The 22,376-nt window shown below is 44.0% G+C and overlaps 1 protein-coding gene and 1 long non-coding RNA gene across 3 annotated transcripts in view; one reads left to right on the top strand and one right to left on the bottom strand.

Annotated features, from left to right (window-relative positions):
• The window catches only part of adamtsl5 (ADAMTS like 5), a 31,193-nt gene extending 22,561 nt beyond the window's left edge, over nucleotides 1-8,632 (bottom strand). For both annotated transcript variants that reach the window (XM_020711523.3, XM_078944164.1), the window contains exon 1: nucleotides 8,241-8,632. In XM_020711523.3, coding sequence (XP_020567182.1) covers nucleotides 8,241-8,266 — 26 coding nt within the window. In that variant the 5' untranslated portion in view covers nucleotides 8,267-8,632. The remainder of the gene's footprint in view (nucleotides 1-8,240) is intronic.
• Nucleotides 8,633-10,520: 1,888 nt separating this feature from the next.
• Nucleotides 10,521-15,013, top strand: LOC144990916 (uncharacterized). Its single transcript, XR_013654763.1, has 3 exons — nucleotides 10,521-10,714; nucleotides 11,205-11,346; nucleotides 14,428-15,013. It is a non-coding gene; the product is annotated as an uncharacterized LOC144990916 (long non-coding RNA).
• Nucleotides 15,014-22,376: the final 7,363 nt, after the last annotated feature.

Genomic DNA, 22,376 nt, shown 5'->3' with positions numbered 1-22,376 from the left:
GAGAAGCAAACGTCGTCAGTCTGCTTGTGACGTGATCCCACCCTTCCTGTTTCAGAGTGTACCTGCAAGAGAACAGCTGCTGTGGAGAGGCACTATGTTAAGTCATTGACAAGAGCCACACACAAGTAAGACCCCACCGTAGGATTCTGTGATTGAACATCAAGATCAGGACCCCCCCCCCTGTCTCCCTGTCCTCATGTCCAGCAGGTTCCCTTCACTCCCTCACCCCCGGTCCAAACGCAGAGACACGGAGAGGTCCTGACTGCATGAATGAGCGCTCTCAGCTAACTCTGCTGCGTGTCTTATGCTTGAAATCACTGGATTCTCACTTACTCTGTTTATGGAAACCCTTCAATTATAACATATTACATGAATGGATGGATGGATGGATGCTTGGCTAAATACTAAAAACTTCATTAGAACTAGCGACAACTGTGGTTGATAAGTAACATGAAGCTCCACTCACAAACAGAACTTTCAAAAAGAATAAATGTCAGAAATATTGGCATGTTCCACATTCATGTACCACATCTTTACACACAGTTACACACAGTCATTGGAACAGTTAGAGCTCAAGTTTAGCATTTCTGCAGAAGAAGCTGAAACAGAATTTTTCTAACTTTGAGTCTTTTCCCAGATCTCTCCTTGAACATACAGGGTGCCATTGTTGCTATGTCCTTTCTTTGCCCATTTTTAGTGCTCTATAGGACAGGCTAAGCCAAACGTTGGCATTGATTTTAATAGGGAACATCTACCTCACTTCCAGGTGGGTCGTAATGTCTCTCATTATTTTAGCCTTCACTCTGAACCAGTAGCTACATTTTTCTCATCCATTACAATCATGTTTTTATTTTTGAATTCATAGATCTGCATAGATGCCTCTGCATTCTAGATGGTTTCTTCGGCCCTCCTCCACCCTGTTCTCCACCTGGACCAATGCTTTGACATGTTCCAACCACCATCAGCGTCTAGGGTCTGGGGTTAATTCATGAATTGTCCAAGTTTATCCCAAAGACTTGGAGGGAATTTAGACTGGAAAAGTCTATTTGGTCCAGCATTGGCCAGAAATTATGAGGGCGGAGCAAAATAATGAGAGAGAAAAGGATGCAAGTCCTGCGCTGTCCAGGATTGTTCACTTATTCAAACTTTACATTTCTCTAAACAATTCTGAAAGTCTGTATCAACGCCAGGGACAACACTTTTTTATGTCTATATCAGTGTTTTTCAACCAGTGTGCCGCGGCACATTAGTGTGCCGTGGGAGATGGTCAAGTGTGCCGTGAGAAATTGCCCTCATTAACTGATCTAAAAGCAATTACCATCTCCAGGAAATCAGCTCTTTGTTCATCCAAATAGGCCCTGATAAAACACTGAGAAGTTAAGAATATGAAATATCATAAAATTATTTTTTCTTTGTGTTTATATGATTCTATTAAAGACATTTTGATAAGAATAACGGGATAGCGCGATTTAGCTGCAGCTATAAGTGTGTAAGGAAAAGTCCCGCCCCTTTAACTGTCTCCACCAATCATTCTTGAAGGCTTAATCACATGTCATCAGTCTGACCAATCAGAAGTGGTTAAAGTATTCACTTCCTTGTTTCGATTTAGCACAAAAAAGTCTCTCTGTTCTAACAAAAATACCAGCTAAAGCTCGTCTTTAGCGGTGTAGCTTTCCACAGAATCTGGTATCAGACTGTGGAACAAGTGAACAAAACCATGAAGCTCAAAGACGCTGGTCTTTCTGCGGTCGGCGGATTACGGGCACTACATCTCCCATGATGCAGTAAAGTGTCTGTATTAGCGCACAATGAATCTCTCCTCTTAACGTCTTAAAACAACGAACACACATCAAACAGTTTTTGAATCTTTTGACTTAATTTTTAATACATCTTTTAGAAAAAACAGCTGCAGTTTCCAGCTTTTTCTGCAACAATTATCATAAAAATGCATGTGAGATTGCAGAGCGGCTGTAGATCAATACAGACTGAGCTTTTTCTTTTTTATTTATTTATCTATTTTTTTGGATGCTGGTGTGCCGCAGGATTTTTGTCAAGGTTAAAGTGTGCCGTGGCTCAAAAAAGGTTGAAAAACACTGGTCTATATGACATAAACACCAAATGTTTATGACATGCATGCATGCACAATCTATCTCATAACCACTTTTGCACTACTGCCACTATCATACCATGTCAATCTTATTCTGTTTTTGTACATTTGTTGATGTTTTTATAGTTTGTACATTAGATTATTGTTATTATTATTATTATCGTTTTGTTTATGCTTTTGGGCTGTTTTCACCGTGAATTGAGAGTAAGGACAATTAAACTGTGCTGTATATCATGTGTTTACCATACATTGACAATAAAGTTGACTTGGACTTGTCTAGTATATAACAATTTTTCCAGTTTCCAGATTCCACAAGAGTTTCAAACCTCATCTGTGGATCAAACATTTCTATGCTCGACCCCCCCCAACAGCCTTGGTCTGATTCTACCTCCTCAATTTCCTCCCTTAGATTTTCTTTATCTTCCATCATCCACTCCTCACTGGCCTCTAGCCTTGTTCCCTCCCTGTTTTAAAACTGCAGCGTCTATTTTCTCCTATAATGAAAAAGCCCAGCTCAGAGTTTAATCATCTGTCTACAACCAACATTATCTTGGTTGCATCTTAACTCCACCCCCACCCAAACCGAACCTAAAAAAACCTTTATGAACCATTCTAGTCTGGTTTTTGTCCCAAACACAGTACTGACGCTGGCCTCATTTCTCGTTGCTGGAGAAGACGAGATGAGCAATACGCTGAGCTCAAAATGGTCCCCACGGTTGGCTCTGGTGGGGGAGGAGCAACAGTCTGGACAGGCATCCCCAGTCAGAGCAAAACTCATTTGGTTATTGTTGGTGGTCCAATCAGTGCACGGTTTTACCGCAGAGACACTGTAGAACACGTGTCAAACTCAAGGCCCGGGGGCCACATTTGGCCCCCGGGCCTTGAGTTTGACACGTGTTCTATGTGGCCCCCGAGAGCAAGAACGTTTTTAATTTCTTTAAAAAACTGTTTTAGTCGATTACATATTATTGATGTGTCCCTGCTGTACTTATTCAATGTTTGCAGGTCTTCTGTGTGTATGTAGACAAATTGTTGTCATCAAACCATCAGTTGGATGCAAAGTTGTGTTCAGCCTTTTTTTGTAAAATGTTACGCGTTTTAGCTCAGTTTTATGTTATTTTTCTTTATTCAATTGGACAGCTTGATCCGTTATTACTGGAGTTATGCGGGTTTTAATAAGCGGACAAAATGTAAAAGGATCTATGCTAGAGTAACAAGCAAACATATGTTTTCTGTGCAACTGTAATCAAAAAATTATAATAAAGAAATAATGAGTTATTTAACATCAATGAGTTGGTACATTTATTTTTCATTACATTTAGTTACATGTATAAGTTATATCTGCCTCTTTAAGGACAGCCGCTATGCCGATGTGGCCTTCAGTGAAAATGAGTTTGACACCTCTGCCATAGAACCATCAATACCACCAGAACCCCCCAAACGTTCTGTTCATGGATGATACTGCTCCACCACATGGTGCCAGAATTGTCACAGCTGGACTTCAGGAAGTGGGAGTGGCTCATTTGGTCTGGTCAGCAATGACCCCTGACCTGAACCCTGGAAGTGCAACACCCCCCATTGCAAACAATGGTCTGTAGGCGTTTCCTTTAACTGATGACATGAGTGTCTGATCAAACTTCTGGTGCTGTTGCAGCAACAAGCTGAGTTGGTTTAGATCTACTTTGATGCAGGGCACAGCTAGTCCCTTCCTCCCTCCCACTCCCAGGTTAGTAAGTTCCTCAGCTCTTCCCTTAAGACGTTTCCCCTCCCATCCTGGGTAGGGCTTCCATCAGAGGCGCAGAGTCTGCTGATTAGGAATGCCAAAGACATCTGCTTGACGGTTTGGGATTCTGCCAGGACAAACCTCAGAAGTTCCCATTGTGGTAATCAGCAAAGATAAGCATTTCCACTCCACTTGTCCTTGAAGTTGCTGTCTCCATAGGCATCAGGTGTTCTGTCTGATTTTGTTTAAGAGCCCCCATTCGCCTTCCAGCCTACCCAGAGGGGCCTCAGGCTTCACTTCCTGAAGAGCATTTTCTGAAAGGCAGCTTCACGTAAGCCAAGCCGCTCCTCCAACGTGAGCAGCTCCTGTCAGACTCAAACTTCATGAATAATGCACGGAAGGGGTGGTGGGGGTGGGTTTTTTTTTTTACCAAAAATGCTGTCAGTATTCCTTTACAGACTTTCTGATTGTTGCACTTCAGAAAATGATGGAAGAAATGTCAACAGCGTCGGCACAGAAATGAGTTAAGAAGAACCTAATAAACACCTGGATAGAGACTCAGAGTGGAGCTTTTTCCTGCACTTTAGTTCAAATCAAACAGAAAGTACTATATAATCGCTATATTATCATCTTTTGCTGCTGATAACAGACATGTGGAAGATAAGAATACTCTTAAAGACAACTTTGGCTTCAGCTCAACGATGGACTTGGTCCAGGAACAGTCAGCGTCACAGTGTGGTGAAGGGGGACAGTTGCTGACCTCAACAGCGGAGGTGCAACTCCAAATCCAGCCACATGTCTTCCACTGATGAAGACGAGCTTGCAGTGGCCTGTTCAGTGTTTCTTAAGGCTCTAGACACTGAGACAGTTTGGTTTCTCTCTGGAACATCCTACCTTCCTTTGTCTTCCACACCCTTCTGCTGACTTCAGACTTTTCTTTGGTTGTTCCTCTTGCAGGTTGCATAGATGTTCCCTCCAAACTGGTGCTGCTCCGTGTCCCAGCAGAGAAGCTCACCAAGCCTCTGGCTGAGAGACGTCCTCGTCTCTTCAGTGTATCCAGCAGAGCGAGTGCAGAACTGCCTTACATCTTTAGCAGTTTCTTAGTTTGGAGCCATTCTGTTCATCAACGGTCCAAATTCACTGAAGACATTGTCAGCAAAATATGGGTAATGAGGCCACTCTACTGCATCTCACACACAAGAAAGAAATGAAACATGGATGTTTTTCTAAATAAACGTGTTCATTCAAAGCTCACACTTTGTGTCTTTAGATGTTTTCTGTGATGGAGGGTCATGCTAATGAACCAACATTTTGTGCTGGTTAGTAATTATGGTTATGCAAGTACCTAGAAAACATCAACATCCCAGTGGTCTTTTAATTGGGATTGTGACGTTTTTGAACAAAATCCAAAAGTCTGCAAAATGGCAGGAGTTGGTGGGGGGGGGGGGGGGGGACTAGAAAAACCAAGAGGTTCATGGATCTATTTGTCTGGGGAAGCATCAGAATGGAGTGGAACAGTGTTCACTATGTCACCAATTTTTCAAACTACGTTTTTTCCTCTGCTCTTGTCTTACAACATCTTGAAGACAGAAATCCTCCAAATGTTGTTGATTTTGTTCTGCAGCATCAGAAAAATGAGCATTAACAACACCAGGAGCAGCGTTTCCATTGGTGTGGGTCTTTAACAAGTATTCCACCTGCATCCTGCCTGACTGTCATCACTACTGGAAATAAAAGTTCACTACGTTTCCCATGAACACTTTGATGTCCATCCCTCTGATATTTGCGTACGGGGGTAAAAGTACACGGCGGGGCGTTCACAGGGATGAGAATGGAAGTGAAACATTAAAAAGGTGAGTGTTTAGTTTTAAACACTAAGGAAATGACAGAACTGAATGTAATTATTGTTGCTGTTTTACTCATTTCCATCTACTCTAAAATGCTGGTTAGCGCTCTTGCCTCACAGCGAGAACCTCCGGGTTCAAATCCTGTCTGTGTGTGGAGTTTGCATGTTCTCATTGGGTTATGAAAATGGATGGATGGATGCTCAATACTCTGAAATCTTCAAATACTCTACAATACTATTATCATCATTTATGATCTGGACTTTATTTTTTTTTATTACATTCGGAGAGTAGAAATTCCAGTAGACTGGTAGCTTTAGAAACCTACCGGTCTTATTGAGAACTGATGGCTGCTGCTGGACTTCTTTGTTCTCTAAGCATCGATCAGGGATTGGCGTTTTCTCTGCTCTCTCTGCTGCACACTAACAGATGTTCCTGTATTTTATGGGTTTGTCTCTTTCCTGTTCTCTCAGATTCTAACCATTGACAGCAGGTGCCCCCCCCCCCCCTCTATTATTGAATCTGGTTCTGGTGGGAGTTTCCCCCTGACTGTCCATCTAGAAGGACTTTTCCCTCCACCGTGGCCTTTGGCTCGCTCTCAAAAAGGCTCCTCTGTGATCTGCTTGTTCCTCTTATGGGCTGTGATTAAAACCTCTTCAATGCAGGGATTTTACTGGAGCGACCTGGACAGAAGTGGTTTTCCAGAACCAGAAGGAATTCAGCCTAGTTTGTTGCTTTGTGTCTATTGTGTAACACTTTGAGACAACGTGTTTGTCTGGCGATTTAAAAATAAACTGCCATGATTTGACAGGCAGAGAGACAGTGTAACACAATCTGTAGCAGCTTCAGCAGCAGCGGTGAGCCCCGCTGCGCCCTCCCCACCCTGATTTATATCTCTGCCGTTAGTCTGAACTCACAAACCTTCCTTCAACACGCCCACGCAGACAGGTAGCGCTCGCATTCCCACCCTGTACAAACAAACTGCTGCTTTGGTGTTGTCTCACTCACAAGCTGCAGCTCAGAATATGACCTCTGACCTCGGCCAATGTATGGGTCACCTCCATGCTGGAGACACCCTGTGATATTTCTTCAAAGGTTTTGTGCAACCAGCCTGTTTGCAAAGTCAGAGCTTCAGCCAATCAAGGGCCTGGCCTGACCTCTGACCCTGTCGGACTAACCCATCCAGCTGTGGGGGTGTCAGGTCCTGAGAGAATGAGAAAAGGTTTTTCTCTGATGATTCTGCTGTCAGAACATCTGTACTCAGATGAGGCCGATCAAAGCCTTTGGAAATCTGTGACTTGACCGTTTTTCCCTCAGCAGCTGCTCACATGAACCAACGCCAAAGGAACCGGTTCCATTCTGACCCAGTGGAGCGCTGCCCACATTGGACTGCGACTGTGGCAGGAGCCGCCACTCCCCACACGGCGGGACGGAGCACATGCACAGAGGACACCTCTGCATCAGGTTGCTGCTCCCGCTCCACTCACAGGATCCAGCAGGAAGGCTCACGAGGTGCAGAACCACAAAGTTCAGACCTGGATCAGCACCAACAAGACCCCCCCCCCCCTCTCTGGAATAAAGGTCATAGATTCTCCGCATCAGAACCTGAAAACGTTCTGCTGACAAGAAAAGTGTGCAGGTTCACTTATAGCAGCAAAGTCCACAGCTGTCGTCAAGTTTGAGCTGTAAAGTCTTATCGTCCTGAAACCGTTCAGCTAGACGGGTAAAAACATCCACCACCAAACCTGTCTGTCTGCTCCTCTGTCTGTCTGTCTGTCTGTCTGTCTGTCTGTCTGTCTGTCTGTCTGTCTGTCTGTCTGTCTGCCTGCCTGCCTGCCTGCCTGCCTGTCTGTCTGTCTGTCTGTCTGTCTGTCTGTCTGTCTGTCTGTCTGCCTGCCTGCCTGCCTGCCTGTCTGTCTGTCTGTCTGTCTGTCTGTCTGTCTGTCTGTCTGTCTGTCTGTCTGTCTGTCTGTCTGTCTGTCTTCTCCTCTGTCTGTCTGTCTGTCTGTCTGTCTGTCTGTCTGTCTTCTCCTCTGTCTGTCTGCCTGTCTATCTGCAGTGGAATGGTTCCAGCACAGATTCACTCTGGCTGCAGATTCTCCTGCATTCTTCAGGATGGTGGAGGTCTGACTGTTGTTTGCTGCTGTTCCTGCAGCTTCTGTCTGAGCTGTGAAAAACTCAGAGGACCTCTAACCTGCTGGGGGGGGGGGGGGGGGGGGGGGGGGCAGGCATCGGTTCTGTGCTCAGAATCAGCCGAACTGACAAGTAGAGACAGAAGCTGCAGAGAGGGAAGCAGAAGTCAGCCTGATCAAACATGAGCGCGTTATTTATAGCAGCAGATGAGGGCCGTGCAGCAGCAGGATGTGTGGAATGCAGAGGCAGCAGTCCAGACACGACAGACCCACCCGGGACCAAACATCTGCCGCAGGTGTCCCGCGCGCGCACACCGGACCGTCCCGCAAACCGTTTCCCGCCGTACTGGAATGTCGCACCTTCACCCTCACAAACGGCTCCGTCAATATTTGGAGCAGCGCAGACGGCGTCCCACAGCGCAGGAATGTCTCACCTGGTGACGGTCTGCGCGCAGGACATGCTGCTTCCTGGATCAGTCAGGCAGCTTTAATCCGGATCACACCGTGGAGCGGAGCGGTTCCGACGCACAGAGCCGGCGCGTGGACTTCAGAGCCAGTACCACCCATGACCTGACTGACTGCACCCCCACCACCACCTCGCGCTCCCGATAACCATTTAGGAAGAAGTTTTCTGCGCCTCGCCGCCGCGCAGTTCCTCCATCCTCCGCGGTTGGTGTTCGGTTCACAGCTGAACCGGGACTCCCCTCCGCCCGCGGTTCCGTGCGCGTCCGGGCAGCGCAAGTGCGTGAGGAGCGCGATGGCGCCTGCTGTTTGTGTGACCTTCTCCTCCACCTGAGCGCGGCATTCCTGCCGTGAACGCGCCTCTGTCCTCCAATCAGAGCCCAGCAGAAGTTTCTCAGCTGTGGTTCTAGTAGAAGGAGCTGAACCCAAACCCTCCTGGTAGAACCAAGACCTGCAGAACCAAAAACAACAGTCAAGAACCAGCAGACAAAGAGCTGCATATTTTCTTTAAGACAAGTTTCCTGCAGATGTTTTTTCTTTCTTTTTATGTTCCTGCCACAAAAAAGTTCTTCCTGTTTCCTTCTTCAGCATCCCTGCAGATATTCTACCTGCAGAGGTTCTTCCTCCAGATGTTCTTTACAAACAAGTTGATGTGGTTGATGTTCTTCCAGTTGTTTTTTCCTGCAGACAGCTGTTCTGCAGAATATTTCTCTTCATTGGGTTATACTTTAATCATTCCGTTCTTTCTGTATTTCCTCAGAGGTTCTTCCCGCAGAAGCAGTCCTGAATTTTGTCCTACAGAAGTCCAGAAAAAGTCCTTCCTGCAGAAGTCCTGCCTTGAGGTCGTTTCTAGAGGTGATCTTTCTACAGAGGTTTTTGCTGCAGCAGTCCAATAGAAGTTCTTCCTTTATGGTTTTCTTTCTGCACTGGTCCACAGAACTTCTTTCTGTAGATGTTCTGCAGAAAATTCATCATGGACATGCATAACATGCTTTTGCTGCTGCAGATGTTTTCATGTTTTTTTTTTTATGTTTTTCCTGCAGATAGTCTTTTTGCATGATGAAGGGGGCTTTATGCTGCTTCTGAATGCAGATTAACTCCCAAATTCTTCCCTAGCAGTCGAGCAGAAAGCTCTTAGATGTTCTTTCTCCAGCGGTTTCACAGTAGTTCTTGTAAATGTTTGCTGAAGTTCTTTCTGCAAAAACCTCTCCTTGCTGTTACTGCCACAGTCCCACAGGACTCGTTCATGCAGATGTTCCTCCTGCAGAAGTCGTTCCAACAGCAGAAACGTTCTTGATGGTCTTTTCCTGCAGAAGGTCTGACAAGTCTTTCACAGCAGTCCTGCAGAAAACCGTTGTGCAGAATTTCTTCCTGATCAAAGCCTTTCTCGAAGAAGCTCTTCCTGCAGGGCCCCCCTGTGGTGTAGTGGTTAGCTCTCACAGTGAGAAGGCCCTGGTTCAAATCCCGGCTGGATCCTTTCTCCGGAGTGATGTGAGTGGTGGACTGTTTGACCTTGTGATGGATGGGAAAACCATCCAGGGGGGACCTGCTTTCCCCCAGCAATGGATGGGATAGGCTCCAGCAACCCAGCGAGCCAAGAAGGAATCAAACCGGTTTGGAAAATGGATTGATGACGTCCCATTATTTGATTAGCTGTACGGTCGTTTACGCACCAACGCAGTTTTTCCTAGAAACATGGATGACTTGTACAAGGATCTCGTCAGACCACAATGCATTGCGTTTTAAATGTATTTTTTTTAATAAACCATCAATGTTTTCATCATCAGAATACAGTAGATTGATAAATAGTGATTGTAAAATGCTCGTATTGATTAGATTTTCACTTTGTGAAATTGATGACGTCATATTTCCCATTAAAAAAAAAAGTGGTGAGCATGGTGTCCGAATTTAGAGGTCAAGACACTTTTATTTCATTTGATTCTATATTTTCATTGCTTCATTTTATGTTTTTCATGTTCTTTTCAATATATGATTTATTCCTAGTAAATAACCGTTGCTGAGACAGACGGTCTCCTCTGGTTGGAAAGAGCATCAGAACGATGTCTTCCTTGAGTTTATTCACAGTGTTTTCTAAAATAGAATCCCGTATGGCCAGTTTTCCTGTCCGGGGCTGAACAGTCAGCAAAAGTAAGCTCAGATACATAAATCCAGTGGAAGAAAATGCATTGAAGGTCTTATCATCCACATCTGAACTCATTTTTTTAAGTAAATGAGTACATTTTTTTTTATAGCACCTGAAGTCACAAGGTGCTTCATAATCAGAGAAGTTCCTGCTGTGGCATCAGCCATCCTGTATGGCGCCACCTGCTGGAGCAGCAGCATCACAGAGAGGGAAAAACTCATCCCGAAGTCCAGCTCTGTCCTGAGCTGCCCCCTGGAATCATTCAGGGAGGTGGGGGTCAGAGAGGTCCTGGCTACGCTAACAGTTAAGTTGGACCATGAATCCCAGCGTCTGCAGGACGCCGTGTTCAGTAACAGATCGATCCACCCTGGTTGTGGGATTTCTCAGCTCTTTCCTTCCTGCTGCTGTCAGACTCTACGATAAACATCTGAGACCCAACAGATCTGTTTAACCCTTGTGCTATCCTGGGCACTTTAAGATTGGGAGTTGGGTCATCTAGACCCTCTAAACAGTGCTCTGAACCTTTTTTCTTCAATGATTTGTGATCTTCACTGGTGTCCATGGATTACATGAAATCTTTCCACCTTTATCCACCTTTGTCATGGTAGGGAGAACACGTCAATGGAAGGGGGGGGGGTCATCTAAGATAGCACAAGGGTTAAGCTTTCATTTTATTGTTGTTATTTCATGACATTTTCTTTTACTACACCTATGTTTATTTCACATGAATACATATCTCTTTCTCTCTTCTTGCTCCTTCTCTTCAGCTCTGTACTGTTTTTTCTTCTTGCAGTTGTTGTGGATTCCCCATTGAAGGGCAAACTCAAGTTCACATCTTCTTGTAAAAATCAGACTCTTCACACAGAAACTCAGGATCAGATCCAGGAGGATGAAACGCATCAGCAAATACAAACAGACAAGCAGACGGTGTTCAGGTGAGTTCAAGCTCCAGCTGCTCTGTGACCGACAAACATTCTCAACAAAACATGCAACACTTTTGTCTGGTTTCTCTGAGAACAACAGTCACCTCACAGGTGTGGCTATCCAGAACCCGATGAGTCAGCGCGACCGTTGCACAGCTCTGACTCTGGCTGCAGGAAATTCTTGTTCATGAAAAAGACAACAGTGTGATGCCACAGATGGGCTCTGGTCTGAAGGAGCATTAAGTTGATGTGCTGACAGCAACTCAGGTCCATTTTTCTACCATGAGCCGTCTCTGGAAGTGTTTTGGTGAATTGTGCAGGACTCCACATCCACCGTCTAGGATGGTTTTGGACCAGGCTCATATTTGTGGTGTACCACAGGGCTCTGTGCTCAGTCCTGACCCGTTCATTTTCCACAAGAATGAAGGAATATCTCTACTTGTTCTTGTGAAAATTGGCAGAACCTCTTTTTTTAACCATTTTAGCTCATTGTTTATTCACCGTCTCTCTCTTTCCTTTATCTGAGGAAGAATGGAGGGCGGGGCTAAATGCCTGATTCAGCAGGTCTAGTCTGATGATACTCTTTTTTTTCTTGGTCCTGCCCGTCTGCTCTTTAGCCCCTCCCTTTTCTCACTGTTTCTGCATAGGTGAGCCAAGCAGCTATAGATTACAGACAGTTATAGCAGCCCAACGCACCGGAGATGATCATGTGGAAAAGTCCACAGGTGTGATTTAGACTTTGGTCCTTTTTATGTATTTAAGAAGGTAAAATGCTGATGATGCTCCAGATTCACTCAAGTTTAAGTTAGAGTCTGCGATAACTCCTGAATTTCTAACTTGGCTCGTTGGTTTTGGAGAAAGAGACAGAAGGTGACACTGTTTGTTTTGTTCTTTGGGTCAAAGATCGACCCACTGATGTCTCTCAGTCTGTGTTCATCTGCAGAAGGTTCTCCTCTGGATTCACCATCATTTGAATAAAGAAATACTCAGAAATGACATTTTAATCTTAAATTTCTTCATATATGTCCTCCATCTTGAGAATTTGTTTTTTAAAAACTCCATTTTTATTGCAGTGGGTCTTAAAGAAGAGGACAACCCATGAATGTCCCTGTTGCAGAGGTTTTAGTATTTTGTGTTCCTTTCTTTGTTGTCCTCTGTTGTACTCATGGATGGTCTTTAATTTCTGCAGCTTGTAGTTCTTGTTGGAGCCTGAAAGTTAAGAGTTTTTTGAATGTTCAGCTGTGATGCTGCTGACACACAGCCTCTGCAGATCCCCGGGTTGCAGGAGGAATCTTTGGATTTTCACATTTCATCAGGGTTTAGGCTTTTTTTGTCAGGAACTTTTATTGAAGGGTATTCTAAACAGATTTTAAAGCCCACAAGTCTCCTGTTCTTTTTGTGGCCTCTAATCTGAGAGTAAAGAAAGGGGGCGCTATCCCTCTTAGTCCTCCAGGCCACGTTCTCCCAGGATTCTGTGCTTCAGGGCAGCCAGATTTGGAAAGTTCTCCCCGTAGACGTTTGGGGCGGTCGACCTGAGGACATTGGACCGGTTCCAAGGAATCCTCTCCTGCGCCTGAGATGTTTGTGCGAACAGCTCCTCCTCGGGGTCCGTCTGCAGCATCATGAGGTTGCCGTGGGCGCCGTGCCTGTCCCGGCTTGAACACATGTTCTGGTCCGGCCCCCTCCCCCCATTAAAGAAGACACTTGCCTGTTCGGGGTGTGCATTTGCTGGTAGTCAGTCGTGCATGCGGGTGCGTCATGCGCGCACGTGGGTGCAGCAGCAGTTGAGCAGGTACTCCAGGGGAGAAGGTGTGCCCTCGAATCCTCAAGGGGGGAGGGGGGACTACAGCTCTGACTCATGCCCCTCCGCCCATATCCTTAAAGTTTGCTCAACGGCCCCCCCTGCTGCAGTCATATGAGGAGTCATGTGAGCTGCACAGCAGCTGAGAGTCACGCTGGACTCTGATCATTGTTCTGGTGGTTTGATCCTCCTGGGCCGTGTTTGCCACGAAGAACTGGACTGGGCCGACCCGGCAGCACCCCCCCCCCCCCCCACACACACACACACACACAGACAAACACACAGACACGGCCAGAACCTCAGCGAAATCACCAAACTGGAGTCCCAAAGGTCCGGTTGTGCTGTGAAGCAGCCGTCAGATGTATAAGTAGCTGTGATGTCCACGAGGTTCCCTTTTCACATCTGCTTTGGTTCTTTACTCTCCTTAAACTGCAGCTTTTTCATAAAACCTTTACTTGTTTGTTATCTGTGGCTGATGGGATTTAAAGTCACTTCCTGGAGAGATGTATTTCATTTTACGACTAAATACGATAAACAATAAAAGCACTGTGTGCACCGCCATGGTGAAGGCCCGCAGATGCGGCCAAAGCCCAAATGCACGGTGAAGGCCCACAGACGTCGCCAAGGCCCGCAGACGCGGCCAAGGCCCGCAGACGCGGCCAAGGCCCGCAGATGCGGCCAAAGCCCAAATGCACGGTGAAGGCCCGCAGACGTGGCCAAGGCCCGCAGACGCGGCCAAGGCCCGCAGACGCGGCCAAAGCCCAAATGCACGGTGAAGGCCCGCAGACGTGGCCAAGGCCCGCAGACGCGGCCAAGGCCCGCAGACGCGGCCAAGGCCCGCAGACGCGGCGAAAGCCCAAATGCACGGTGAAGGCCCGCAGACGTGGCCAAGGCCCGCAGACGCGGCCAAGGCCCGCAGACGCGGCCAAGGCCCGCAGACGCGGCGAAAGCCCAAATGCACGGTGAAGGCCCGCAGACGTGGCCAAGGCCCGCAGACGCGGCCAAGGCCTACAGATGTGGTTCCCCTCCTGGACTTCTATTGCCAACACCTGTCTGCTGCCTCACCTGTGCCACTGATCTGAAATGAGGTCAAACTCAGTCCCAAGCTCTACTTTGACCTGAATGGGAAAGGTCACAGGTCAAAGGATAGAAAGAGGCTCCGCCTTTTCCACAGCTCCATAACCCACAGACATGACATCACTCTGCCGTTTGACTACAAACCTAGAAACAAGAACAGAAGTGATGCCAACATGTAATCAAATTATCCTGAACAACATAAATCTATGTTTCAGTTCTGCTGTTTGTTCAACAAAGTTCATCTCTGGAAGACTGGAGCAGGAACTTCAAGCAGAAAACATTTAAAAGCCAGCCTTTGATCATTCTTTGACACAATCAGAACTGATATCTGCTTGACTGCAAAGGATTGTGGGATTGGATTATGGTGCATCCTTTCAGAAAGACGTCTGACCTCCTTTCCCTTTAAGGGAGGCACTTCTGGGTAAGCCTCAGAAAGGATCCTTCAGACACTTCCGTGAATGTTCGTCCTTCATTCAGTTTGTCAGTTTGTGTTTCGTCTTCTTCAGTCCCAAATTTGCTTCTGCTGTTCTTGGAGCTGCTCTGGAACCACGGCGCCATCTGCTGGTAACAGCAACAATTAGTCATCTACGCTTTCAAGGTCTGCCAACTTTTTTTTGGCAAGATGGCGGAGTGAGTGGCAGTGTTTGGAGAAAGTCTATAACTCCATTATTTATAAATGTATTTGGAGAAAAAAGACCCATCAGAAACTCTCAACTAATTAAGGAATAGAATCTCGGAGGCATGAAGACAATTGATTTTGAATCAATGGTTGGAATTTTAAGAGTAAAATTGTTAAAAGACTTTATAGCTAACCCTGACTCATTATGGTTTCATATTCCCAAAAACATCTTCAAAAAAGAAGCTGTATTCGATTTTTTGCTGAGATGTGACTTTGACATTTTCAAACTTCCTATAAAGATTTCAGAATTTCCACTGGACTTTTCCACTGGAAAATGATGTTTAGTCAAAATTTGACCCCTCACTGCGCCCCCATGTGGAACAACAGAGTAATTACCACAAACAGGGGACAATGTTTAATCAGCATCACTTTGAGCACAAGATTATTTTTGTACACGATATTAATTTGAATGGAGAAATTCTTCAATTAAGGGACTCCAAAAGCAAATTTGATATTGAATGTTCAACCAAGGAATTTCAGAAAACCTGCAGAGAAATTTTAATTGCTTTGATACATTTAATCAAAAATACAATATTGTCTTCCAACGTTCAAGATAAATTACCAAATTTAGTAATAGGTGAAACAAAACTTATTGAATAAAAAGGTGATAATAAATATCTAAACAAATCCTTAAAGATCAATTACACCATGGCTTTAATAGAAAAGTTAAATATACAATAATTCAGGCACCTGTCACATCGGTTACTCGATAATGGAAATTCATAAAATGGCCCCAAAATTAAAGAAATGCAATTCAAAATGATAAACAATTATTACCCAGCGGCAGAGACGTTGAGGAGTAGATTTGGCTTCGAGGTTGATCTGTGTGATTTCTGTCATACAGCCCTTAGAAACAACCAGACACCTGTGTTCTTTTATGTCCAGTGATCCAAAGATTCTGGCAAGATTTTCATAACTACCTTAGTCAGAAAAATAACCTCATAAAATACACACAAGATATTTTGATTTTTAACAGTAAGTTGTCAAAAGAGACAACATTAGTGAACGTCCTCCTGATTTGGGGAAAATATCACATTCATTAAGAAAATGGAAAAAAAGATCGGCCACATTTTCTGTGCTTTAAAAATGAAGTCAGACTGTTTTCATCCTCATTGAAATGTATTCAGAGCTCAAATCCTTCTGTTGATGATATTTGTAAATCTGCCACAGAAGGCTTACTGATCGGGTCTAGTTTGTTCATTGCCTTGAAATTTAATTTATGCTGAAATATTCATGTTTTTTTGTTGTGAAGAGCTGTTGTGTCTTGCATCTTTTTGTGGCTGTGTCTGCGACAGACTGTAATGATCAGTGACGTGCGGTGAGGTTAATGGCTGGTGAGGCACTGACGTCATCAGTCAGATTTACAAACATATGAACCATGAGTATAAATAACTGAGTAGCTTATTCACCATTTGATTGACAACAGTTAACGTTTTGTTTAAAATATAATTTCAACATGTTTTTTTTCATATACAAACTGCAGCATAGAAAAAAGCACAAACGTTATTATCGTCTTACCTTTAGTTGTAAATAAAGTCCATACGCCGCTCCTTCTGAAGAAAATGAGTTGCCGCTTCCTATCACTTCTTCTAGTATTTTTTAGCGTCATAATCTCAGGGCTCACCGGCGCCCCCTAACATGAGGCACGAGAACTGCAACATGAGGCACGAGAACTGCTGGCCTCACCCAGCGGCTTTTTCGCCGTCGTTTAGCGCTCAGCACAAGAAACACGTCCCTCACATACAGTTATTTATAAAAACAAGCACTGTGCATCATATACATCTGCTAAATTATTTAAACTCAGCTCATATAGTACAAGTGATTGAACCGACATACAGAGAGACAGCAGTACCGTCTGACTGCATAGGTATTGCGCAATCCAAGGTGAGGCTCAGCGGGCTGGTGCCTCATCGCACGTCACTTAGTATCTGAACGGCAAATGCGGAAATTCAGCGATTTTGAAAAGAAAAAACACCCAAAAATGGTACATTTAAATGGAAAATGACCGCAAAGCACAACTTACTGATTAAATATAATAATTGAATTTATTTGTTCTCTTTTCTTCCCATAATGACAGGTGAGGCTGTGCCTCACCTGCCTCTCCTGACTGCACGTCACTGGTAATGATTTTATTTCAAAAATAAAAAGGTCTGCAAACTACAGTTCACTGTAAAGCTTGGCTCACCTCTTTTCTGAGTTTAATGCGCCCCCATGTGGTCTGGAGGTCCATTTTATTCCCTGTGCCACAATCTTCACCTTCATTATGATCAAATTCAGCGGCTTCGGCCTTTTTTAGACCCCCAATCAGGCAAATGTCAGGCTGGTTTTCACAGAATGTCCAAGGCTGAAGTCAGTGTTTTTCCTTTTCACATCACAATGGCTCCACATGAACTATAGTTTGAAATGGACGGTGCAGTGAAATATTTTACAAACACTGAAAAAAAAACTTTTTGTGAAAAATTATTAAAAGCAAATTTGCAGGGTTTTTTTTTCTACATTTAATGTAATTTTAACACTAAGACGTCTCAATTTAGGCTCAGATTATCCTGTAAGACAAAAAGATTCTTCAGGTTTTTTAATTTGTTTAATTTTAACACCAAGGAATATTTTCTGCACTCATGATTTTTCATTCAGTTTTGCTGCAGGAAAATTCACGAATGTCTCTTTACAAGATTTCACAAAAACATATTTATACCCATCCTCTGTATCAGATCTGCAGGGCTTTAAACTTTTATAGTGCAATACATTTAGTCTAGATCTCTTTATGGTGTGATCTAGATTTTCCCTTAACCATCAAAATGTAAGCTAAAAACTGGACACCAGGCTCAGCTTCGTCTGACTTTATAGGTGTGGCGAATGAAATAAATTGAGGAACAGTAAAATGATAAAACCAACACAAAACTGGTATTTTCTAAACATAGCAAGCATGAATCTATGGTGTTCACAGATCAAACCGCCCCTTTATTTCTAAAATCCTAGAAAGAGTTGTAGTTAAGCAGCTTTGCTGCCACCTACAGGACAACAGCCACTTTGAAGACTTTCAGTCGGGCTTCAGACCTCACCACAGTACGGAAACTGCACTAGTTAGAGTCTCTAATGACTTGTTATTGGCCTCAGAAAAGGGACTACTTTCTATTCTGGTCCTGTTAGAACTCAGCGCAGCCTTTGACACTATCGACCACCTTATTTTACTCCATAGATTAGCGCATGACATAGGGATCAGAGGATCTGCCCTCCAGTGGTTTGAATCCTATTTATCCGATAGGTACCAGTTTGTTAATGTAAATGGACAGTCCTTTCGTTGCACTCAAGTTAGCTACGGAGTCCCACAGGGCTCGGTTTTAGGACCCATCCTGCTTTTAAAAGATCTAAACATTGGTCTTCTGCATCTCTTTGTCACCCTTGATTCTTTGTCCTCCTGACCAAACCATGGGTCCTACAATCCATGACACTTGTCCTAAGAAAAATTGGCCTCAACCATGAGAAACATTCAAGTCTGTCATTTTAACCAGGAGCTGCTAACCAAGACATTTCTTCTTCTTCTTTCTAACCAGGACGGTAGTCTTCAGCTGCCAAGGTCACCTCCATCCAACACTTAACAGAAGCCACCATTCCAGAAGACTGGTGTGAGGATGTCTTCTTACTCCACAGACCTCTACATTCCATTTACAGGTGAGTGAAGCCATCATCAGGCTGCAGAGCAAAAGTACTGTCGAGTCTTTTGGTCTCCCCCAGCTCCTGTCTGACTCGATAGACCATGTTTTCCAAAGGACATGGAATCAACTCAATCACACATCTACTTTGCTTTGCCCTTGTGTTTGTTTTGGCAGCTAGCTCTCTGATATAAGAGGAACATGATGGGTTGAAAACCTTAAAAGACATAAATCAGAATTACAATTTAACATGTCAAACACATCAAAATGCTCATGAAATTCAAATGCTAACCAAACCTGGTTTGGTTTCTGGAGCTGGAGTGGAATCAGACCAAACAAAGTTTTTTCCAATGATGAATGAGTTGGCTGTTTGTTTGATGTTGTCATGGGCATATCTGGCCAGAGTTTTCTTGGGTGACCTCGGATGGCAGTGAATCTCTTGTAGGCTAACAGAAAACCTTCGCTTGACTGATCGCTTACGACATCAGCATGAACAGCTCTGGAAGCCATACATGAAAAGACGATCCCCCACACCTTAGGTCGTACCCTTTTTCTTACTTCCTCTTTCACTTCATAGGGCCTGAACAGATCAACTGTGGTAAACTCAAAGGTCAGCCATGATTTGTTGTCATTTTTTTGCTTTATCCTTTCTGCACTCCACACAGCTATCAACCACCTTTTTAGCTAGTCTTCGGCTGTACTTCCTGTTCCATTTATTCCCTTGTGTTTCTTATTCTTTAGACGACTCGTTCTTGTGGGGATGTGTTGCTTCAGAGCCCATGCCCCTCAGCTGTAGTTAGTGGGGGGGTCCTTTTCTCCTGGGTGATTGTTGTTCTGTCTTTCCTTTGACACAAAAGGATTGCTCTGACTTTTAACAGCGATCCCTTCAAACGGTTTTTATTCTTTCTTATGGTGTCATTTATAGGTATTTTTTCTAGTGTATTTTTTAAGTAGTATTTCATTCTGTGCTCCTTTTGGACAAAACCAGCTTAAGTTAAGCAGTTTTCCAGCTGAGACCCAGCTGTTGGTATTAATATCCCATTTCCTGTTCCTGCATTAAATCTATGGTTGTGTCCAAAGTCCTTAGAAATTTCCCAGAATTACCACTGTCCATTGATTTTCACCAGATTGGCGAATATAGACCACAATGCATTGTGTCTGAACAATTCCCCCCCCCCGAAAAATGTATTTTTTAATAAACCATCAACGTTTTCATCTTCAGAAGACAGTGGATTCATAAATAATCGTCACTACGCGCTCAAATCAATGAGGTTTTAACTTTGTGAAATCGATGACGTCATATCCGCTGTTTAAAAAAAAGAAAAGTAGTGAGCATGGTGTCCGAAATGCTTTTAAGATTCAGGGCACTAGATATTCCCACACTATATAGTTTTTTTAGTAGTTAGGGGTTTGGGTGGGAATTCGGACACAGCCTTGGTGAAGTGTTCCCATTGACTGTATAAGAGAACAGGACTGAGCAAGTGTGACGTCACCCATAGCAAGTGGCTCAAGTCAATGCAGTCGCCATCTTTTCTGCTATATGGACGCCATCATGCTGCGAGCTAGACGTGGTCATAAAGCAGTGATTAGTCCGAGTCGGCCTGAGTAAAATCAGGCTCAGCAGTGAAAAAAGTCTGAAAAAAAACTGAAAGAAACCAAAAAAACAAAAGTTAAAAATACAAAACAGCAGCTGTTACAAATAAAGATTATGTTCAATCAGTAACAGTTTTTTTTCTAGTTTGTTTTTATCGAATTTTCAAAAATTCCTTTAAGTTTACAAAATATGAAGTAAACTCATAAGTACACATTTACAATGTGTACTTATGAGTTTTAAATTGTAATTTTCTCTTTTTAATTTCCAGTTTCTCTTTTTTTCTAAATGTTCAGTCTGGTTTTTTTCACGTTAAGCAGATCCTGATTTGACCCCATTGAATGAGATTTCTGTGTGTTTACACCCGGGGTGGGAGGGGATAGACTTAAATAGGAAAGTGGGGAGTGAATCCTGAGCAAAGATTTCCATTGGTATTGAATGAATTGAAACTTAGATTTGAGGTGGGCGTGGTTTTAGACACCTGGTTCCCATCATTGACTGTATATGAGAACTGGAGTGAGCGTAACTTTATCCATAGAAAATGACTTGCTTCCCGTTCCAACGAAATAACGGCAATTCAGACGGTATTTTTTCACGATTTGAGTGCCGCCATGTTGGAGCCAGATGATGACGGTAAAGCGGTGATTGTTTTCACTCTCACCAATCAAGAGTGAGGAAGGCCACACTGAAAGCGGACTTGGGAGGATCTGACAATCAGACATTTCAAACGTTTGACCTGGCGGCAAAAACGTCATATTTGGAACGTGTGTGTGTGTGGGGGGGGGGGGTCACTCAGTCCAGTTTCACATTTACATTCAATAAGTGCTACAGAAACTTTGTTTATGCCAAGGTCTGGGGGAATACTTGGCTCTGATTGGCTGCAGAGCCTCCATTAAGTAAGGGTTAATGGACAGCTAGAAATGAAGTTCCAGTCACATAACCTGACTCAGGGGTGGAGGTACATTTCATTGGGGGGGGGGGGGGGGGGCAGAAGGGGAACAGATGGGTAGCAAAACACCAGAGTGGAAAGTCGTTAAATGAAAGAATCAAAAATACTAATTTCTGACAGTTTTATTATTATTATTGTTTGATTTCATTGAACAATTTGATTTCGTTTGATTTCATTCATAGCTCGGTTGGTAAGGTGAGAGGCTACCATGCAGGAATCCAGGGTTCGATTCCCGGAGGGGAAGAAGCAATGGTACTGGGGGCAATTACCATAACAATGGCGAGCAGTTAACATCACTCAGTGAGGGTCCTTAGGCAAGACCCTTAACGCTACTGCCTCCCGAGCGCAGCTCACCGCTCCCCCAGGGGATGGGTCAAATGCGGAGAAGAATTTCCCCATTGAGGGATAAAGTATCCGGAAAAAAGTATATAGCTTTTTGTTATTTATGCTATGCTTAAAGAAGTTTGTATTGATGATTTCTAAATAATTTTCAATACCTATACTAATAGTGTCCTAAGAAAATTGGGGGGCAACCTGGCCTGAAGGCTCTTATTATTGGTCTGGACTAATCAGCAGTTAGAGAGAACTGGACGGAGTGACTCCTCCCCCCTGGCGTTCCAAACAGGAAGTGGCTCCAGGAAGCCAAAATCCCAAAGACTTTTATGGAGAAACAAACAGCTGTTCCTCAGTCATTGTATTGGTCAGAAGAACCATTCTGGATCTGATACCTGTTTTAAAATATATGTTTCTGTAGTTCAAGTTATTTAATCAGATGCCTTGACAAAAGTAGGCGCCATACGTTTGACAGTGGTAGGGGTGTGGCCTTCCAACAAGCTCTCTCCCATCTTTCCCAATGTTTGTTTCTTTGAAACAAACTTTAGCTTCATCTTTTGGACAAAAACCAACAGCACGAGGTGAACTTTTCCTCTGAAATGATGCTTTGGATCACTGAACATGACGTTCAGCACACGCCACTTTCATCCGCTGCAGCAGAGCAACGTGGAGGCAGTTGCCATGACAACGCATCCCACTAATCACCAGATAGTCCCCTTCTTGTGGAAAAAAGGATTTTAACGTAAAAAGATAACAAGATTAAAGAACAATACGCCATTTAATATTTCTTTCTTTCAGGAATGACCATGGTATAAGCGGGACAAAGCCAGTTTGAGATATCCATCAGAAAATAATGTCATTTTCTGATGATGGTTATCTCAAACGTTATCTGTCATTTATGAAAGAGCAATCAGCAAACTGGCGGGTGTCACGTTTTCTCACAGAGGTAATGGTTTTCT

The sequence above is a fragment of the Oryzias latipes genome, chromosome 3 (assembly GCF_053564925.1).
Source record: "Oryzias latipes strain Hd-rR chromosome 3, Olatipes_Hd-rR_3.1".
Classification (NCBI taxonomy): Eukaryota; Metazoa; Chordata; class Actinopteri; order Beloniformes; family Adrianichthyidae; genus Oryzias; species Oryzias latipes.
This window is presented reverse-complemented; position numbering and strand designations above follow the sequence as displayed.